Here is a 17,236-nt window from a genome sequence, read left to right on the forward strand (position 1 = left end):
CTCACTATTCGATTTACACTACGCATGCGCGCGGTTTTCACACATAAATCCAAATTAAGAACTTCCGATAGCAGGCAATTAAATCGTCGGATCTCGTTGTCATGGTAACCATTTCTCCGTAGCATCCAAAATGACGTCCCTGCTGTCCGAGTTACTGTTTGAGACCAGTGGTCAAGCTCCTTCTCCCTCTAAAGATTTCTACCATCTCGCTGTAACAAGAACAGAGGTATAATCAATTATACGAAGAGAAGTGATATAACTGTTAATAACCTGACTGTTATATACGGTATAGGAATTTGTATAGGGAGAGTTTCAGGTGTAAGCTTTACTGCCCTGTGCGTAAACAGTGCGTTAAGCATCTAAATGCAAGGACATTTGTGCTACACTGCTAAACTTTTACCCAGACGCAGTGCAAAAATGAAAACGTCTGCATAGTATAAAAAGTAGTAAAGTGTAAACACTGAACACAGACAACAGACATTAGCAGATTGCTATTGTGCTCTAAACTCTGTAAAATCTGTGAACACTGTATGGCATCATAAAGTGACATATTAGAAGATATTGCGTGTGTATTACGTAATACATTATTAATGTAAAAATATCCTTTAAACATTGTAACTTTTGTATGAGGTGAAAAAGCGATGCAGTCGACGTTTTACATACAGCAAAAGTACAGTCGGTGTCTGATATCAGTTCTGTGCATAAGTCAGAGTCCGATTTAATGCAAGTGATACAGATTTGTGTTTGTGCTAGCGGTGTGTTATTGCTTAGAGTTCGACAGTTTGATGGCCTGGAAGAAGAACAGGAGTCTTTGACGTTTTCCTCAAAACACTTTAGTGTAGATTTGCTGGCAGTTTAAAGTCCTTTAAAGATGCCCTGCCACACTTATTTCATTACTTTTGTGGTAATGTCTGACGTTTACCATGGACTCTAACATTTTTTTCTGGGAAAAATGCCTTGGTTACCTTGTTTCAAGCCATTCTAGTGTGGTTTATAAAGCCTGCAGGAAGACTCAGCTCGATTTGCGCCAGTTCTCATTAATATTCAATGAGCTATGCTGCTTGGCTCCGATTGGCTAACCGCTAGGATATGAGAGCATGACTATTCATTCACCCAGCGCAATAAGTAGCCTAGGATAGAGGAACTTTGTTTACAATCATCTGGAATTGCGGCAGAATGGCTTCTTGGGTATATTTGACGTTCAGCCATTCTTGCTGTATAGGAAACTCACTGAGCTACACGAATTCTGTGGGCGTGGTCTCAAGTGGGAGAGCTCATGAATAGTAATGAGCTCCATCAATTCTCCATCAATTCTACGTCACACTGAGCAGCTTTTCTAACTGACCTGATTTCTCCACTTATTTTTTTAAGTGGCTAGAACTGACCGGGGAGGTAACAGTCCACTTTCACATTCCCGACACAACACAAACACATATGGACCTAACCAGTGGTGTAGTCTAGTTTTTTTGTAGTGAGTATTCTGTGATTTCACACACACACACACACACACACACACACACACACACACACACACACACACACACACACACACACACACACACACACACACACACACACACACCTCAGCCTCATACGAACCATCCTAGGGCGACACCCCATAGGCACAACCACACTCACTAATGCATAAAATATGCATCTTCATGTAATTGAGAGCATTATTAAAGACTGCTTATGTGTTATCAACATTCCAATTTATTATAAGCAACAAAAGACAGTCAGCTGATAAAACCTGTGCTCCAGGTCCCATATAACATTTAAGGCTAAATGTAGCTCTTAAAGGTATAGTTCACCCAAAAATGAAAATTGTGTTATTTTCTCAACCTCAATTTGTTCCAAAACTGTATGAGTTTCTTTCTTCTGTTTAACACAAAACATGATATTTTGAAAAATGACACAATTTTCATTTTTGGGTGAACTATACCTTTAAGAGCTACATTTAGCCTTAAATGTTATATGAACATGGGACCTGGAGCACAGGTTTTATCAGCTGTCAATTTTCAATGTACATTTAAGAGTGAACAATAAACATTTGTTCAGTTCTATCACCAACACTCTTTCATTGCAGAATATTATGAACTGAATGAACTGGTAGTTTACAAAGCTTTCCAAATTTGTAGCTACTTGTGCTGTGGGTGAATGTGACCCGAAGCTGCTGTAGCTTTAGGCGCAGGCTTCCAAAAACACTCAGAGTGTAGTTTGAGTCTGCTTTCGTTACATATCTTCTTTTACATTAGTTAGTTAATTTATAATTTGCACCAAAAAACACCGCCAAGCAACTGATTTTCCTCCCTGGTAGGTGACGTCAGATCAGGTCACAGGCCACGGAAGCCCTAATGGTCCAAAAACGTTAGTGATTCTCAATCGCAACCACAATCTGTGTTCGCAACGAAGTGATAGAACGAGAAGAAGTGATGAAGTAGCAGTGGGAACTTCCGGTCTTGCTGGCCATAAGGGACTACAAGTAGGATTTTGTGGCCTAATTAAAAAAAATTAGAGGAAAAAATTAGATGGTAAGGCCAATTGTTCTGTGTCAGTTGGCTGTCCTGTCCCATCAGCCTTGGTATCAGGAAAGAGGTCCATGTTAATGTGCATTGTCAATGACCCATGATCCATGTGCCATTGTGTAGTCCTGGCAGGAAGGCTGTTCAATCTTGTAGCATGTTAATGATTGATTACACGGTTAACAGCTCTCAAGCCTAGAATTCGATGGAAACTACTGTCCTTCATGCTCTCAGCTTAGTAGTTGTTATGTAATGGGATGATAAAGGCTTCTGACAAAGAGAGAAGAGAGAAAATCTTGTTGAGGTTTAATACTGAAAAGAAGGTAAACATTGGAGGATGATGGTGGAACTGGAGTTTGAATCCTTGCAAACCCCTATCTCCAGGAATCACTTATCTGAAAGAGACACTGCCGAGTGTGTAGTGTAAATAAGTTCATTACCACCCCCACCTCTTCTTGGGTAACCTTCATGAGACCCTTATCAGAATCAGAATCAGAATCAGATGCTCTTGGTACATACATACATATTTGTATGTCATGCCTTATCTGGCATGAGAGCAGTAAACATTTATAATGCAAGGATTTACTTAAGAAAGAGGCAGTAATAAGAGATGGAGAATGAATTACAGAATGAATTACAGAACACAGGTAATAATCCCTGTATTATGTGCCCCATGTAACGATGTCACCTGCCCGTTTCTTCACTCTAGAGTTGTACAAGTCCTGAAGGTTGGGCAGGTGAACACCAATGATCCTTTTGCTGACCTAACAGTGCACTGCAGTCTTCTTACATCTGAGTTGCTGGCTGACCCAAAACCAAACAGTTATGTAAGAGCACAGAACTGACTCAATAACAGCTGAGTAAACTGTGTCATCAGTGCCTGTGGCAGGTTGAACTGTTTCTGGACCTTTTTCACAATGGAGTCAATTTGAATGCCCTACTTCAGGTTCTGTTGTGGTGGTGGTGGTGGTGGTGGTGGGGTGCACCGGTTGCTGGCTTGAGGCAATAGGGCTTACACAAGGTCAGCCTTTGAGCAGCATGGGAACTAGAAGTGATTAGTTTGGACATGATGGTTTTGAAACTCCACTATCTGTGTTTTTTAATCTGTGTTTTTGTTTGAAGGTAATATGGAGGTGGTGGAAGATTACTCTGCGTGCGAAGAACCTAGCATTGCCTGGAGAAAGGAAACAGAGTCATGAGGACTTTGCAAATGATGCCAGACTACAGCGTAAGATTCAGATCGATTTATAGTAGACAAATTGATGGACATATTTATACAATAGTTATTCATGCTTTAAGAAAAATGATAGATAGCATTAGCATATGTAACAACAGAAATATAAGTGTATGTCAATAACATCAATAACAAGTGATGTATTATAGGTTTTACATTTCTATATTTTCATATATTATAGTTTTGTTATATTCTAATAGATAATTATATTATGTTTCATATTTTGCCTTGTACTAGTACTAATAATAATAATACTAATTGTTGTTGTTGTTCTTCTTCTTCTTCTTCTTCTTCTTCTTATTATTATTATTATTATTATTATTATTATTATTATTATTATTATTATTATTGGTGCAGGAAGTTTGACATTGTCAATAAACTGGTACTTATACAGCTTCCTCACAGCGTACAAACTTCTTGGCTACGTTTTTGTACCTTTAGTTTAACTGGAGCATCCTGATGAGCTATGATTACTGAGCATTATTGCACCTTTTACAGTCATGATATCTCTCTAAAGGAGCAAATATGTACCTTTAGTTTAGATAATGTGTGTGTTGTTGTTGCATTTAGAACAAGTTGGTGTGGTGTTTGGAACACAGATCCTGGAATACATAATTAACCTGTGTGAAGGGAAGTTTGATTATCTGGAGCGTTTGTCAGATAAAATTCTACTGCATGTTCTTTCCTATCTGAGCTACAAGGACATTTGCCAGCTCAGCCAGACCTCACACCGTTTCAATAAGGTCAGAGCACCAAACACAACAGGGTTCTACTTAGTGGGAGAATATTAGCTATATTATGGTTTCACCCACAATAATCTTAATAGAACATTCAGGGTTTGTCCCAAACACAGTTATTTATGTCCACATAGTGTTTTTGATTTCAAGGCTGCATCCTACAACAGCTATCCCAGTCGGGTTAAAGCTCAGATGTTTGTCTCCTAAGTTCTTTACTAGAACAAATGTTAGAACCAAATGTTATCCTAATCTGTAGAATTAATGTCTAGTCATTCATGCCTTCAAACCCAAAGCTCCTTTGTTGTTAGTTTCATACAATGACTTTGTGTGGCAATAACGTTTGTCTGTGTGTATCCAGCTGTGTGAGTCTAAAGAATTATGGGAACAGGCAATACGGGACAGTGGTCATGAGCTCACACCTGAAGTAGAGTTGATGGCCAACTTGTGTGGCTGGAGGAAGATCTACACCAGTCTCTATCTTACACCCGTCCAGCATAGCTCAGAAGAAGATGAAGAAGAGGAAGCTGAGCTACATTAATCCCTTTAATACTTTGCTCCTAAGCACAGATGTCTTAAGAATAATTACATGAATGAAAAAAAAACTTTAAATTCAGGAAATATGGATGATTTATATCATAATTAATTTTCATATTTGTAAACAAATGAATGAATAAAATAAATAAATATCAACTTACAAATTGTTGTCTTTTTGTTCATTTTTATTTAAGTGTGCATCAAGTTTTTATTATTAGAATAATAAACCAAAGATTTATTAAAAATTAATAATGTATAGAATAATTCATATTCAAATGTTAATTATATTGAAAATAAATACTGTAGGTAAAATCAGATTTGTTGTCTAATTTATTAATATTAAAAATTTTTTTGAAAAAGCTCTTTAGATCAGCACAGGGATTTGTTGAGTTTGCGTGTCTCACCTGTTGTTAGTGTTGTGTGTGCTTGGGATTTTCAGGAATCAGCAGATGTGCTTCACTCCTGCAACTGTAGTGGGTGAAATAGGGTTTGTGCTACTGTACTCATGTGCGTTTGTTCTACTTGCCCCTGCTGCCCCTCCTGGCACACCGCTGAAATGGCCTAGTGGAACACCACTACAGACATAACGGATGTAATGACTTCTGGAAACATACCAGTAGTTTGGTAGCTGTCTAAAGGTTTGCATACATTTACAGCTGTATAATAAAGCTGTTACAAAATGTGTGTGTGTGTGTGTGTGCACAGATTACCACCATCTAATAACATGATGCCCAAATAAAAAGTCAATCACCTTCAGGTGACTCACGGTGATGTGTTTTTGTGGACTTTTTAAGCACTCTTTGGTGTGTCACTCGTACATGCTAGCCCTTTTGGCACATCACATGATCCAGGTAAAAAAGGACAGTTTAACACATCCCATGTTAAGCCTGTCAGACAAGATCCTTATGGCCTCCAACAAGCCAGATACGACCCCTCCTCATCCTCTTTATATCAAGCACCAACCATGATATCAGGTCAGGAATATCACCCATTCCCAGCATATTAAAGGATCATTGCAGTACCTTGGAGTGACTGGAAGGGTTATGGCCTGGACTTTGACTGGTAGGGTTATGGCACATGACATTCTAGATCCAAATTTATGCTGAGAATTAGGTAAGGACTCCCAGTGTGAACCCATTAAGAAGGGCTCTGTCACAGCATCCGCTAAGTCACGGCCGACACACATGGTAGCAGTGAACTCAAACCCGCACATGTGCTCACAATCTCTGGACTTTTAATGAGAAACTTTTCTGTGCTTTTTACTCACCCTGTATATACACTACATTTTCATTTCTTCCTCGTAAAACATACGCTCGTGTTTGCATCTAACTTTGTGCTCTCTGTTGTAAAAAAAAAAAGTAATGTTTTATTGTTAAAACATTTGTCAATCTATTAATGATGGGAAAGATCATCAAGCTTTTATCCAGAACATGACAATAAGATGTTTTTGTGAATTTTCACCACCATTCGGAGAAATTACGCAAGATCTACTGAGAAGATGGATTACACAAATCCAGTGTTTGTGGTGGCAGAAGGAATGTACATGATCTGTAAGTGGTCCATAAAGACCAACACATACATCAAATAAAGCAAATAAAACACACAAGAAAATAAAAGCAGATCCTTTCACATGATAAAAGTATGTGCTGATTACTGATTGCAAAATATATTGTTTAGAAGGTGTAATGCAGATTATTTACTAGTCTACTAGACTATTATTTACTACTTATCTAATAGATCCTGCATGTTAACAGACATATGAACAGTGTGTATTAAAGCTTACAGAAATAAATCATGTTGACGTTCTGTATTAAAGAAAATAGTGCTATAATCAGCAAACAGCAGTTTTTCGTGGTGTAGAATTACTTTTTGTTACGTGAACGTATTTTAAAATTGTCTTTAATATTATAATCCCAAAGCTTTGTGACAAGAGTGGGAAGCTGTTTTGGGGACTTTATCTCTTGACTTAATGACGATGACTCCAGGTCTTGATGTACCGAATTCTCCTTGTTTGTCCTTTTTTTGCCTCGAGACTCTGAATCGCTGCGTATCCATTGAGACTTCTTGTCTGGAGTCTGTTCAGGGCCTCGAACAGTCAGCGGAGCTTTACCTTCATCCAGGTTGTCTTGATAACGTGAAGGTGTGTATTTGGTTGCAGCACGTGCCGTGTCCTCAGGATCTGTAATATGAGTAGTTTTATACTTTCTGGGTAAAGAGGAGCTTCTCCTGAGTGTTGAGCCCCTTTCCATGGTTCTTCCTCTAGGATGGTCAACTGTGTGTCCCAGTAACTTTTGTTTCATCTCAAAGCTTTCGCTTGAGGATCCCACCAGCTTTATAACATCACCGCTGGTTTTGATCATAACACCTGAGTCTTGATTACGTCGGATTCTCTCTGAGATCTGTTTTAGTTCAGCATGGTCAAAATTCTTCAGATGGATTTCATGAGTGCGCAATGAAAAACTAAGCTCCTTGATGATGTTGATAAGATCTGCTTTTGCTTTCTCGCTGTTTTTCCCCCTACACGTGACTGTTGTTAACCCATTGTTATCTCTTACGGAAATCTCTGTACAGTAGTTCTCAATCGTCTTAAAATCATTCTGTCTTTGGATGAGTATAAAGTTTATGATATCTGTGTCCACCTGAAAGCTTGCCATTCCTCCACTGGAGGATGAGGGGCTACTGTGAGAGGAGCTGGCCGAAATATCACCGCTGAGACTTGGATGCCTTCTAAGTGATCCACCTGAGGCTGAGTCTTTATAAAATGTGTTGTGTTGCATGGTGTCTGCTGTATGACCAGTACCTACGTTAGAGGAGTAGTGAATGCTCTGAGGGAATCCACCTGAGGCTGAATCTCTGTTTAATGGAGATGTGTGTTGTAGCAGGGTGACATTAGATGCACCATTCGCTGATATTGATGATGCACTATCAGCATGGAGGCTCCGTCTATGACCAAACGGTTCATTCCTGTCCAGCCTTTCATATTTTTGACCAACACCATCCACTGGACTGCTTGCATTTCTTTCAGTGTAAGATAAATGACTGCTTTGATGACTCCTGGGTGATCCACCAGACCCTGAAACTCTATATGATGATGATGATGATGATGATGAAGTACTTTCAAGTAACTGAGTTTGACCTACAGCATCCATTTTATCCATGTTCCTCAATATAGACCTGGATTCAAATCTGGGGCCCAAACTATTACACTCCAGGTCATACCCCAAAGAAGAGCCATTGTGAAGAGCTGAGGGTGATCTACTATAATGATGCTCCTGCCCCTGAAGCTGTACGAGTTGATTTCGTATGAGCTTTAGTTTCAAGAATGAGCCCTTCAACTGGAGACGACCTGGAATATGTTCTGTTACTGTAAAGTCATAAGATTTAATGAGATGCAAGACAGGTTCTTGCTTTGGGAACATACTCAAATCCAACGTGGCCTCGACTTGCATGTCCACCTGAAACAGCAGACAGAACTTTAGACAAAGATGGAATTTATTATTTATTAATATCAGTTTAAGGAAATCTGCGATTCTAGGTACTGAACTGAGTATTTATGTGAAAGAAAATGTTTCACCTCAGACAAAAGAGCTTTCTTTACATGTATTGGATAAAATCTGTTGTGTACATCCAAGATATGAGTACACTCCAAGACTCCAGGAACTAACAACAAAAGAAGACATGCTGGTAAGCCAAAGGTCTTAGACACTGCTCTCTCAACAATGGACCTAACAGTGTGTATCCATACCTTTAGCTGATTCAAAAATGACATAAGCCTGGCCTGGAGTAGACGTTGGATAAATCACTGCTAGCACATCACCACCACTATTCCTCCTCTTCAGGAAGTGTATCTTTAACTGATCTACCATCCGGTCCTGTGGAGGAACCTGTGGAACTCCACGCACCTCGATAACCATCGGCTCCATGATGACGTGTGGACTGTTACAAACTGTTACAAACAATTCTGTGTTTAATACAAACACCAAGTGGTTTATTACACTTTAATAATTTGTCGTATCTCCTTATGATGACGAACCTCCTCGATCATCACAAGAGATTTAACAACACGCTTTGATTAAACAAATAGGTTTGTTTTCTGCATAGACAAAAAGATTGAGATTGTGTTTCAGTCCCAAATACTAATCAGAAGTCTGGGGGTTTGTAGGAAAAATAAAGTATTAAAGTATTCCAGTCCTGTAGCCTTCATTATTCTATGTACTAATAAACAACCTGAACTGTCTGGTTCATCATAGACCAAAGACTCATTTACATCACATTTAAAGAGAATGAATGAAAAAAAAAACTTCTGCCCGATCAGAATAAGAAACAATAACGATTCAGATATTATATTATAACCAAAAAAACCGATTTTTTTCAATAATTCTGTCCCTTAATGTTTTCTTTAAGCCAACATTCCAGGTGAGTCAACCAAATAAATCGCTCAGTTCGAAAGAATCGATTCAGGAAGTGATTCGCTATGGGCAGGAGACAACAAACGCTTAAATACACTTAAAAGCTCGATAAAAAAAGAAAGTCAGACAAAGTGGGTGGTTTTTAAAAGCGATAAAGTACAAAAAACGTACTTGAATTGCGCTGTGTGGTGAAACGCGGGATTCCTGCAAAGACAGACAGAAGACGATCAAAAAAGTAACAAAAAAAAATCCCCTTTATACTGAACAGAAAGCAAAAGTTATAACCCGTCACGACCTACGTCACGTGTTGTAGTGTATTTTGCACAAGGACCAAATCACGTCGCTTCCTGTTTTGAGCTGATTGGAACGGACCTGGTAGCTTAGTTACAGCGCTTAGCAACGGCTCTTAGGTGTCTATTTAAGTGCCTATTTAATTGTCTGTTTGTTTGTTTTTTGTTTTTTTATTAACTTCGTTGAATTAAATGAAACAAATAGAAGTTTTATCATGTTTAACTTACTTACCGTGAACGTCCCAAGACATTTAAACGTAATTTTTTTGAATTATGTAGATTCACACAACTAATACTGACAATATTTGTATAATTACTACATCCATAAATGACTCGTAAAAGGTTTATTACACGTGTGTATGAACAAACACACAAAACAGCAGATTTTATGTCACATCAGGATACGACGACACATTACGAAACTCAATGAATAATAGAATTATAACAAAAATTAGGGAATGAAAAACTATGAGGAAAATGACAACCTGTAAAAAAAACTATTTAAAATTAAGTTTAATGAAATTCATTTATAAAATAATAATAATAAATAAAATAAAAAATAAGGGATTAAACATCACAACACACACAAAAATAAATAAATAAATAAAATTTAAAAATGTTTTTAAAAAATGAGTAAACTGGTCTGTGCATCCAAAGCCGTGACAGTGATCCCTTGTGTGTGTGTGTGTGTGTGTGTGTGTGGGACTTGTGCATGGGTTTCCCACATTATCTCCTTCTCAGCTGTGCCCTTGTGTCAGATTGGTGTCCGGTTTGTGTTTTGGAGTGTAGAAGATACTGAAAGATTCTACAGGAAAGTGAGGGGGTCAGCATCCGTGTAGTGTTTCATCTTCCTGGTGAATTTTGCACCAAGTGTGTATAGAAAAAGACTAAGTGAACTTAAAATGCATTTTGTCATGTGCTCTTATAGGAAAATAATCATCATGACCCTGTGTGACATGGAAGGAAGTTACCAAGTTATTTTGTTTTCTTCTTATACCATAGTTATAGTACATCATACCATAGTAGAATAAAATACATCATGCTTTTTCAGTGTTGCTAATGTTAGGTATAGCATCATGTTAGGTATCTCCTTTATGGTGAAACCAGGAGTAAAATCCTTGTTCTGTTGCAGAGACACTGCAGACTCCATGCAGAAAACTTCAGCATTTATCTTTTCTTTCTCTAGATTATTTAGAGCCAAACTGAGCAGTTGTACAATTTTTACTAGTAAAAAACGGTCACACGTGTATCAGTAAATTTAAAGTGAGACAGAAAAATGATTTAATACCCTTGTTTTGTTTTTTTTTTGCTACAGCTGCCATGGTTACCACACGACGTTTCCAAAATGGTTTGCAGCAGTCAAGCCGAAGCTGATGAAAATCTTCAGAAATAGGAGGTAATTTCTGTAGAATTACTGTAACACCAATTTTATGCCACTGGAAAATATTTTTCTTCTAATCTCAAGAGAAAAATAGCTTGTGATCTTCCAATATTACAAAGAACTCGTGACCTTTGTGGATGTCTGTAGTTTTCCCCCTGTGTCTGAGATGAAGAGGCTCAGTGATGTTTCTTCTTTACAGGGTTAGTTTTAAGTATTAATACCGGCATAAAAAGAAAGAAATAAATAAAGAAAGAACTTAACTGTAATTATTTTTACCGTATGTATGTAGACACACAAAAAAAAGGCACAAACTGTAGGAAAAAAAGTTTATTGAATTCTGAACTCTGGACAGCTCTAAAGTGGAGGAAAAAAATAAATCAAAAGATAAAAAACCAAAACAAAAGCCACCGAGAGTAACAATAATTATGATTTTCATCAAAGCATTCGATTAGTCTCGATCCTGCAGTCACATGCCTTTCTAAGGAACCAGAGATGCACAGTTAAGAACAGGGAAGGGAAACTAAAACACATTTTCAAAAATGTGGACAATTGAATAAATAATGACAGAAGGAACGCCGGCAGGAAAACGTGGATACAGAGGGAACTTCCGTGCACACACTGGACTGACGGAGGCAGAGACGGTTGTGTTAGCTGAAATTTATAATAGAATTTTAATTTCTATGAAATAAGCCAATAGGAAAACTCAGTAGTGTTGATTGAACGGCATGAGTGAACAGTCTCTGCCTCTGTAGTAGGGATGTACGGAGGATGACGACCTGTTCCAGACATTTACATGGATGAACAGTGAGTTGCACTGCCATTGTGACCACATGACCACTCAGGATTCATCCATCACCAATTAGATAACTTCTGTTGACAAGTTAAGTTTAAGGAAGGGACGTTTTTTTTTTTTTTTTTTTTACAAAGAATACCCCAATGACAGCATGGTATCCCATGCTGCCTACATGTGTGTGTGTGTGTGTGTGTGAGAGAGAACAGTAAACGTTTATCCAAAGTGTGTGCATTCTATATTTCCCACTCTTGATACTGAAACATTTCTCTTAAACAAATCTAAGATTAAACAAAGCGGATCTCTTGGTGAAGAGCGAGGAGGAGTAAAGACAGATGCTCTCTCTCCCTCGTCTCTCCGACACTCCCTTCCCTTCTTTCCGTGATTTAGCGTATGGCTTTGACAGGGCTCTTGAAGCTGGAGGCTGCCTGCAGCTGCAGCTGGTACGCCATTGGGTGGATCTTGAAACCATAGAGCCTGCATTAGACAGAAAGCAATACAAGGCTGTGTTTACAAGGAGAGCAAAGTCTGTGTCGGAAAATATGGGATAAGTCAATATGCAACAAAGGGTTGTTTGTTCAGCTAAGTGTCTCTAAACAAATACTCCTGCATATTTTATCATCTTTTCCACACTCAAGCACTGGCTTAGATTCAAACAAACAAAAAAAATCTGTGCGTCTCGACGACGTGACTTCGGATGTTTAAACCGTGCATGACATATACTCTGAATCAGAAACGCTAGCACTGAGCTACAACAATCCTCAAAGTTAAAAAGTTTTAAATAGCCTTGATGATAAACAATCAAGAGAAGTGAGTAAATTTAAATCTAGTCTTGCGAAGAGACGACTATCTTTAGCGGTTCGATTAAAACGTGTCCTCCCTTTTAACAGTAATCAGACTGTCTGAAATGCTAAAACGTTATTTGTGACTCCTGCCTTGGAGCTCAGGAGATCTGAACCACATCACAGAGGAAAGGAAAAGCATAAAAGGAGACAAACCTGGGCACAAACTGGTTGGCAGGCCTTTTTGGCCGGTACTCAGGGTGCACCATGAAGAGCATGTGAGGGAATCCGGTTCCAAAATAAGCTCCGTCGGTGTGGTGGTGACGGGACGACTTCGGCGTGTACACATCCATACATTTAGGACAGTAGAGCTTCACCATGGCTTCACCTGGGATATCAGACAGCCCTACAGACATAGTAATGTACATACGTTTACACAAAAGAACACACATAAAACACACAAAGCCTCTATTTTATTATGTTAACACGGTAGTATCTATGATCTGTTTATGAACCCAGTGGGATGGGTTTAATCCTTTAAGCTCATTGGTCAGAAGATTAATAATAAATAACTGTTCACACCACACATGACACACATGCTTTAAAGAACACAATCTTTATCACCATAATCTTTTTCCCCTTAATCAATCTCGAAAGTTATGTTTCAACAACAAATCCATGTAGCATTAAAGATTTTTTTAACAACATAAACCACACTTATAAACGAGGTCCGATCGGTTCTCTGACCAGGTGAAGGTGAGAGCACCTGAGCAACAAACACCAGGCTTGTCTCGTCTCTTTGTTTGTTTAATTCTGTCATTCGTCGTGTGACCCACAGTGAAATCCTAGCAGTTGCTGACTACACACTCGGGTTGTTCCCATAACAACGGAAGCAAACATCACTACAGCGTGGACACAAATTAGATTTGAATAAATCACAGATAGACGAATCACAAACATGGGAAGATGTTCCAAGTATCTGCACTCTGCATTCTCTAAAAGTTTGCTTAAGATATCAGTCAATGGATATTTTACTCTCATTCTAAAACAAGAAAAATGCTAAAAACTTTCAGTAACATAATGAGAGTCTTGTGAATGCTACTAGCTCGGAATCTGCTGGATATATGCAGACATGATTTCTCTCAGTCTCAGGAACATGCCAGTACAATATGGGCAAATGATGGTATATGAATGGTATCAAGCTGTATATGAACAGATTTATACATAAAACATTCCCACAGGCATTTATACGAATAAAACAGGATTTTCATGTTTTATACGAATAAAACATGAAAATCCTCTGACTTCAGAAAACGTTACGTGAGGTTACATTATGTACATTTATGCAAAAGAACAACTAAACCCTAGACAATTTCCAACTAAACCCTTTTCTATCTGGAATACAGCATTTAGCAGATGCTCGTATACAGAATGACGGACAGATGAACTTTGGAGTCTCCGACACAAACCCATCCTCATGATAGCTCATCAGGGCAGGGACTAAAAGTACCGTCAAGAACATTAAGTAACCAGCCAATGGGAGAAAGTATGCCTGAAAATCGGTATGATGATTATTTATTTCTTCTTCGGGTTTGATCTGAAAAAAACTGTTAACTCAGGACTCACCAATTGGCAGCATAGGCTGGTTCTCACAGTACACACGTGGGCAATAGCCAAAGTCGCCCTGCTGATATTTCTCCAGCTACAAAAAAAACAACAGACTGTTTAACAAATCACCTCCCAGACATTCTAACAATATACAGTACCTTAAACTGATTAGTATCCTACTCATTCTTCAGTTAAGCCCGTTATGTCTAGAACAGTTTATTAATAACTACAGCGAAAGGGAAGCTGTACCATCTGAGCAATGCCACGGTTGGTGAGGATGTAGCGCGCGTGAATCAGGCCGTACAGCATCTCAGCCGCCTGTTCGATCAGATCGCTCTGATTCGGATTGTCTTCCAGCTCCTCATCTGGAAGAACACGATGAGAAATTCTGTTTACTGCTAACGCCACAAAAGAAGAAAGAGCGTTCTGAATATGGCCATGCTTTAAAGATCACTACTCATCACCCATCACTACTCTTTAAATACTTAAATAAACTACAGCTGACCGATATGTACACGTGACCGTTCAATTAAACTACACTCGATCACAAGCACATACGCCTAACTGTCATTCCCTCACCATCCTCTCTTTCTACACTATCTCAGGGACCTGCTGCTAAGAAACTGTTTATTCTAGTATTACTGCACGCAATATTGTCTGAACTTACAGTATTTACATACAGTATTTACATTGGTCGCTAGGCGCTGTTTTTTGTTTGTCTTTTTTGTATATTGTCTTGTAACCTTTTGTCTACACTGGCTTGTCCTTCACTGTTTGCACATTTGCACTTTACGTGGCTAGGACTACTTAAGTCCTTAGTCCTGTCTGTGTTTTATGTAGCACATGATCCTAGAGAAACGTTGTCTCATTTCACTGTGTACTGCAACAGCTATATAATGGTTGAGATGACAATAAAAGCTTCTTGACTTGACTTCTCTCTCCAAGTTAACAAGATAAAAATAGCTTTTCATTTACTGAGAAGCAACAAAAAAAGTTCTCAATCTCTAAGACTGTTCCATGTTGTAAAAAGGACGGCTTTTACATTTTATTATTACAAATCTGACACTGCAGACACCTTCTGGAAACGTTTCCTAAGTGCCTCCAGTGTGCAAATAAACACAGAAAACATGAGATTACGTCTATATGGATTAGCTGCTACTATAGATAGTGTTAATTCTGTAGATAGTGTGTTAATTCTAATTCAGAGTTTTAACTTCCTCTGGGATCAATAGTGTCTAATACTGAAACTTTGCACTATTATGTAAAACTTAATCATCTAGTAAACAATCAAAATCATGAATTAAACAGTGCTGTTATGGAGAATAATAATAATAAAAAAAAAATAAGAATGATGTTAATGCCTTAATTAGGTTTTTCTCTTAGATTTCCCATAAAAATCTGCCTTAATATTTAGAAATTATTCTGCTGAATTTGGCTTTCCTAATGATGAAGAAGCCCTTGCACAGACAGAGTTAATGGGCCTTAAAAGAACTGCTGATCTGTTCTGACCCGGTTCCAGATCCAGAATCATGTCCAAGGCTTGTCTGTAGTGAGGAACCTGCTCGTTTAGTCCAGTCAGGTTAAATTTATCCTGGATGTAATCCTCATCCACCTGGAGGCACAGTGAACAAAGATAAGCGCTAATTTGTTAACATAAAAATAACTAAATAAACAAACAGAAAAATTTACAGAGGAATGGAAAGAAAGCACGGATGTGTAATACAAACCTCACAGAAGAACTCATTCCCACGTAGACCACAAAACCAAGAAATCCACGAAACTTCCTCTGAACTGCTCATTTTGGGGAGACTATAAGAGACGAAAATGAACATGTTTAATAGTTATTAAGGTGTGTGGTGCTTTACATAGACTGGAGTACTCGTTATTCATGCCTTATATAGTGCACTTACATAAGCAGAACACACACGCAAACACAACCACACACACAAATACACATGCACACAAATACAGAAAAACACACACAAATACACACAGACAGAAACACACACACAAAAACACAGACACACACACCGACCTAATGAACATAGAGTAATGTACTATGGAGCCTATATTAACGCTGTATTTACGCTCACCCTCTCAGTCGGTTCATTCAGTAGTAAATTAGCATCAATGCTAATTACAGCTAGTCAGATTTACATCAAAAGAAACCGCGAAATCAAACTGCAAGCGTTTGTGTAATTAAAACATCCGAACCTGTGACTAAACACATGGAGTGTTAATGTAACACAATCCTGCGTCCTCTCTCTCTCTCTCTCTCTCTCTCTCTCTCTCTCTCTCTCTCTCTCTGAGGGATCAAATCAACATGGCGGCGGTTACAAGGGCTCAATAGGCCGCAAAGAGAGAGATACACAAACCGCGAGCCTCAAACACTTTCACACACTCACACAAACTCACACACGCCAAAACACACGATCACGTCACCACAGGCGTGTAAAACGTGTATTCGTAGATATAAAAGCAGATCACTGCGACTCTCACCTCCCGGTTCTGTACTCAACTGCAGCAATACACAAGCGCTCTCACGCTGATTCGCGTGTGACGTCTTAAGCTGCGTGATGACGCACACATCTGACGCACAAGGCGCCTGGGAAATGTAGTTTTTAACAGTGAAGCGGGAAAAGGAAAAAAAAAGTGAATAATAAAAACAGCCATAAAGGTTCAGGAGGAAAAATACATAAATAAATAATAATAAACACAGCCATACAGGCACAGGAGAAAGAAAAAATGAATAAACAAACAAACAAACAAACAAACAAACACAGCCATACAGGCTCAGGAGGAAAATAAATAAATAAACAAACACAGCCATACAGGTTCAGGAGAAAAAAATAAATAAACAAACAGCCAATCAGGTTCAGGACCATCTTAAAAATGAAGTTCTGCTCCATGTTGAAACCTACTTCATTTATTTATATACAAGTGGTCATC

General features: G+C 38.5%; 3 protein-coding genes across 11 annotated transcripts; 1 reads left to right on the forward strand and 2 right to left on the reverse strand.

Annotated features, from left to right (window-relative positions):
- The first annotated feature begins 58 nt into the window (after window positions 1-58).
- LOC113634741 (F-box only protein 36-like) lies at window positions 59-5,191 on the forward strand. Of its 2 annotated transcripts, none has more exons than XM_027133884.2 (4): window positions 59-226; window positions 3,645-3,750; window positions 4,327-4,499; window positions 4,852-5,191. In XM_027133884.2, the coding sequence occupies exons 1-4, from the start codon at window positions 131-133 to the stop codon at window positions 5,029-5,031; spliced, it is 555 nt and encodes a 184-aa protein (XP_026989685.1). In that variant the 5' UTR covers window positions 59-130; the 3' UTR covers window positions 5,032-5,191. The 2 variants fall into 2 exon arrangements, with proteins under 2 accessions (XP_026989685.1, XP_026989686.1); XM_027133885.2 differs by lacking the exon at window positions 59-226 and adding an exon at window positions 3,063-3,169.
- A 1,053-nt stretch (window positions 5,192-6,244) lies between these two features.
- Window positions 6,245-9,846, reverse strand: si:dkey-154b15.1. 3 transcript variants are annotated; one of them, XM_027133881.2, is made up of 5 exons: window positions 9,736-9,846; window positions 9,608-9,640; window positions 8,773-8,973; window positions 8,602-8,687; window positions 6,245-8,482 (listed from the first exon to the last, which is right to left on the reverse strand). In XM_027133881.2, exons 3-5 carry the CDS (start codon window positions 8,948-8,950, stop codon window positions 6,890-6,892), a joined length of 1,857 nt encoding a protein of 618 aa, XP_026989682.1. In that variant the 5' UTR covers window positions 8,951-8,973; window positions 9,608-9,640; window positions 9,736-9,846; the 3' UTR covers window positions 6,245-6,889. The 3 variants fall into 3 exon arrangements, with proteins under 3 accessions (XP_026989682.1, XP_026989684.1, XP_047672102.1); XM_027133883.2 differs by having other exon boundaries at window positions 9,732-9,825; XM_047816146.1 differs by lacking the exons at window positions 8,602-8,687; window positions 8,773-8,973; window positions 9,736-9,846 and having other exon boundaries at window positions 9,608-9,735.
- Window positions 9,847-11,419: 1,573 nt separating this feature from the next.
- On the reverse strand, window positions 11,420-16,907 carry csnk2b (casein kinase 2, beta polypeptide). Of its 6 annotated transcripts, none has more exons than XM_027133891.2 (7): window positions 16,787-16,907; window positions 16,015-16,096; window positions 15,728-15,899; window positions 14,537-14,652; window positions 14,306-14,381; window positions 12,896-13,085; window positions 11,420-12,374 (listed from the first exon to the last, which is right to left on the reverse strand). In XM_027133891.2, exons 2-7 carry the CDS (start codon window positions 16,084-16,086, stop codon window positions 12,284-12,286), a joined length of 717 nt encoding a protein of 238 aa, XP_026989692.1. In that variant the 5' UTR covers window positions 16,087-16,096; window positions 16,787-16,907; the 3' UTR covers window positions 11,420-12,283. The 6 variants fall into 6 exon arrangements, with proteins under 6 accessions (XP_026989692.1, XP_026989695.1, XP_026989693.1 ...); XM_027133894.2 differs by having other exon boundaries at window positions 15,797-15,899; window positions 16,787-16,899; XM_027133892.2 differs by lacking the exon at window positions 16,787-16,907 and adding an exon at window positions 16,502-16,576.
- Window positions 16,908-17,236: the final 329 nt, after the last annotated feature.

The sequence above is a fragment of the Tachysurus fulvidraco genome, chromosome 7, assembly GCF_022655615.1.
Source record: "Tachysurus fulvidraco isolate hzauxx_2018 chromosome 7, HZAU_PFXX_2.0, whole genome shotgun sequence".
NCBI classification, from domain to species: domain Eukaryota; kingdom Metazoa; phylum Chordata; class Actinopteri; order Siluriformes; family Bagridae; genus Tachysurus; species Tachysurus fulvidraco.

Bases quoted from the DNA above. Each gene is read 5' to 3' on its own strand.
- csnk2b (XM_027133890.2), bottom strand. The intron at 14,653-15,727 runs GAAAGCCAAATT...GTGTTCTTCCAG, and splicing joins AAGGGCTTCTTCATCATTAG to ATGAGGAGCTGGAAGACAAT. The intron at 13,086-14,305 runs GTGAGTCCTGAG...CTATGTCTGTAG, and splicing joins CCAGCCTATGCTGCCAATTG to GGCTGTCTGATATCCCAGGT.
- LOC113634741 (XM_027133884.2), top strand. From the start codon at position 131: ATGACGTCCCTGCTGTCCGAGTTACTGTTTGAGACCAGTGGTCAAGCT. The intron at 3,751-4,326 runs GTAAGATTCAGA...TGTTGCATTTAG, and splicing joins AAATGATGCCAGACTACAGC to AACAAGTTGGTGTGGTGTTT. The intron at 4,500-4,851 runs GTCAGAGCACCA...GTGTGTATCCAG, and splicing joins CCTCACACCGTTTCAATAAG to CTGTGTGAGTCTAAAGAATT.
- si:dkey-154b15.1 (XM_027133881.2), bottom strand. From the start codon at position 8,950: ATGGAGCCGATGGTTATCGAGGTGCGTGGAGTTCCACAGGTTCCTCCA. The intron at 8,688-8,772 runs GTATGGATACAC...TTTTGTTGTTAG, and splicing joins CATTTTTGAATCAGCTAAAG to TTCCTGGAGTCTTGGAGTGT. The intron at 8,483-8,601 runs GTGAAACATTTT...CTGCTGTTTCAG, and splicing joins AGAAAGCTCTTTTGTCTGAG to GTGGACATGCAAGTCGAGGC.